The sequence below is a fragment of the Aplosporella prunicola genome (assembly GCF_010093885.1).
Source record: "Aplosporella prunicola CBS 121167 unplaced genomic scaffold K452scaffold_58, whole genome shotgun sequence".
In the NCBI taxonomy this organism is placed as follows: domain Eukaryota; kingdom Fungi; phylum Ascomycota; class Dothideomycetes; order Botryosphaeriales; family Aplosporellaceae; genus Aplosporella; species Aplosporella prunicola.
In genome coordinates this window covers 42855-46177 of record NW_022983586.1, presented here as the reverse complement: position 1 = coordinate 46177, position 3323 = coordinate 42855, and the positions used below count along the sequence as shown (strand labels likewise).

Genomic DNA, 3323 nt, shown 5'->3' with positions numbered 1-3323 from the left:
TCTATAAATGCCCTAAGACCTTTTTATACATACCTAGGACTCCGGCTAGGATCCAGATAAGGAGTACTCTATAGGGACTACTTATATTATCCCCTATCTTGCTAGACAGTAGATCTTAGTTTATAATCACGGAAGTTACATTATATCGCGACGTCTTAGGTTAGTAAGGTAAGTTTAGGCAGGGAGGTAGACAAGGAGCACTCTGTAGGGACTCCTTGTATCGTTCCCTGTCTCGCTAGCGGTGGATCTCGGTGGCAGTGACGGACATTATACTCTATAGTACAGTACTCGAAAATACTATTACGATAGCGAAACTATGGCTCAGCTACCTACAAAGCCATTTTAACATGCCCTGTTGCGGTCTGTGTAGCAATCCTGATCGACAAACAGTTTCCCTGATACCGGAAACATGGCCACAACATCCCGGAACGCTCATACCTAGGACACCGTCAAAGTAGCGTTGTTCGTCAAGTCAGCGCTCGAAGTGCCCATGAAGATGGTGAAATCGCCAGGCTCAACGACATATTTCATCCTGAGATCCCAAAGCCCAAGGTTCTCAACCTTCACGTCGATAGAGACATCCACAGTCTCACCGGCCGGAATATTGACTTTCTTGAATCCTTTGAGCTCTTTGTTTGGTACTGCCACACTGGCAATCTGGTCGGCAACGTACAGCTGCACGACCTCTTGTCCATCGCGAGTGCCATTGTTTGTCACGCTGACAGTAGCCGTGATCGTATCCGAGGCAGTGGCAGTGTTTGAAGATAGAGAGACGTTGGAATAGGCAAAGGTGGTGTAAGACTTTCCGTATCCGAACTCGTACAGTGGCAACGGCGAGTTGAGGACGTATTGGTGTCCGAATTGGAGTGTACCGTTGTCGTACTCCATTCCAATGTCGAGACTACGGCCAGAATTGAGGTAATCATAGAAGATTGGCGTTGTACCGACATCATATGGGATGCCAACAGAAAGCTTGCCGCTTGGATTATGGTCGCCATACAACACATCTGCCAGAGCATTTCCGTTCTGCTCCGAGGGGTAGAATTGCTGCACCAGTGCGGAGGCGTTTCTTGAGATCCAGGGCTCAGTGACGGGTTTTCCGGACTGGAAAACGACTACCGTGGGCTTTCCGGTATCAATAATGGCTTTGACCAGAGCACCCTGCGCTCCCACGAGCTTGAGAGAAGAAACATCGACGTGTTCACCAGTGGTCGCGTTATAGTTTTGCCACAGGTACGTCTGGTCGCGGGACCATGTGCCAACCAATACAACCGCAACATCGGCATCTTTAGCCGCTGCGACAGCTTCCGGGAAGCCGGATTGATCATTTGACCAACGCTCCGTGCCAAGCGCATAAGTGACCTTCCCCTTGGATGCAGCTTTGATGCCTGCAAAAGGAGTTACGCCGCGGTACATTGAGTCTTCGACGACATAGTCTCCATACTGTATTGTGTTAGGTCACTGTTCTTGAGATGGCGTCAATCACTTACGTTCATAAAGTCCGCCATTGGTCCAATAACAGCAACACTAGCAGACTTGTCGAGCGGCAAAACACTGTCCTTGTTTTCCAGCAGAACGATAGACTCTGCATCAAGTTTCCTTGCAAGCGCCAGAGACTTGGACGTATGCACCAAGGATGCTGTCTCGTTGGCCGGAACGGCCAGGTAAGGGTTCTCGAAGAGACCCATGGTGAATTTGGTCCTGAGTGTTCTAGACACTGCTTCGTCGACGACCGAGATGTCGAGTTTCCCTGACTCGACCAAATCAGGGATCTTCTTGAAGTTGTAGGAGCCGCCTCCCATTTCTATGTCGTTGCCCGCTGGCAAAGCATACATAGTGACTGCATCCGAGTCAATAGGGCTGGACTGGCACATCTTGAAAGCGGTACAGAGTCTGTCAGTGCCTCCTGCGTCTGACATGACGTAGTACTCATAGCCCCATTCGCCACGCAGGATCTAGATGAACGTCAGCAATTAAGGGGTAATGCACTACAATGAGAACGCCAAGTGTAGTACATACGTCTGTTAAAGTGTGGTGGTCAGCAACTGCCGGAACACCATCCCAAGAGTGGTATGCCGACATGATGCTCCAAGCACCAGCATCAATGATAGCACGCTTGAATGATGGCAACCAGGTCGTCCTAAGCTCTCGTTCGCCTCCGTGGACGGGCCCGGTGTTGAGACCTTGTTCTGGGCTGCTAAATCCCGCAAAGTGTTTGACCATGGCGCTGACATTCTTGCCTTGCAGACCCTTGACAAAGGCATACCCCAGCTCACCTGCGAGGTACCCATCTTCACCATATGTCTCTTCCACACGGCCGAAACGGAGCTCTCGGGCCAAATCGACTACAGGCGCAAAGATCTGGTTGATACCCAATGCAAGCGACTCCTGTGCAATGGTTTCGGCCATCTCTTCAATCAACTCTGGATTGAACGAACAGGCATGGGCAATTGGACTGTTGAAAATGGTCGCGTTGAAGAATGGGACTATACATGGTAAGTACCAAGCTACTACATTAATTGGATGTGAGGCTTACCTCCATGAATTCCTTCATTTTGTGCCTACAAACACTGTCAGCCTGTCCCAATTAGGTTTGCCTGGGAGGATACTTACTATAGCTGGGATTCCCAGAGTTGTGTTTTCCAACAGGTAATCTTGCGCTCGCTTCACAGCAGCGGCTATCCATTGCTGAGGAATTGGATACCCCGTCCAGATATGACCAGCTCCCCACTCCATGTTGTCAACAAGACCAGTGTAGTTGAACTCATTGGTAGTGTCATTGATGAAGTTCGTAATGTCTCCTTGAAGCAACTGGGCAGTCTTGTCTTGGATGGTCATCCGAGACAGCAGGTCGGCGACCCGGTCATCGACGCTGGCAGACGGATCCTTGTACAGAGGAGAGGTACCTGTGGTCCCATTAGAAGGCGCCTGGCCATTGACGGCCAGAACAATGGTCGTGAAGGCCGCCAAGATTGCTCTCGAGATCATCATGAGCACCGTATCCTTTTCTCACGCTGACTGAGACAACAGACGGGATCCTTCCATGCAGCACGCGCGCTCGAGTTCTTAAATTATGCTCGGCCCAGAAGTATTTGCGGGTACCCGAGCCGTCATTCAGGGAAGTGGGTACCTCAAGTGATCTCGGACATCTCGGCGGAAATGCTCTTCAGGGACTAGAAACATTTAGCCAGAATTACCCCTCTGTGGCCCAGTCGCTCGCTTCCAGAACTTTTCGCACACCCGCCTTGGTGGCGCTGCATGACCACGAGCGAGCGACGAGGCAGACAGCTGAGGATTAAGTGCGGCGAGCATGCAGGGCGACC

General features: G+C 50.8%; 1 protein-coding gene across 1 annotated transcript; it reads right to left on the bottom strand.

Moving 5' to 3' along the window:
* Positions 1–438: 438 nt before the first annotated feature.
* On the bottom strand, positions 439–2988 carry K452DRAFT_302982 (glycoside hydrolase family 3 protein; the record flags this gene model as incomplete). The annotated part of the gene is made up of 5 exons (XM_033542663.1): positions 439–1443; positions 1491–1955; positions 2020–2486; positions 2537–2561; positions 2614–2988. 5 exons carry the CDS (start codon positions 2986–2988, stop codon positions 439–441), a joined length of 2337 nt encoding a protein of 778 aa, XP_033391896.1.
* Positions 2989–3323: the final 335 nt, after the last annotated feature.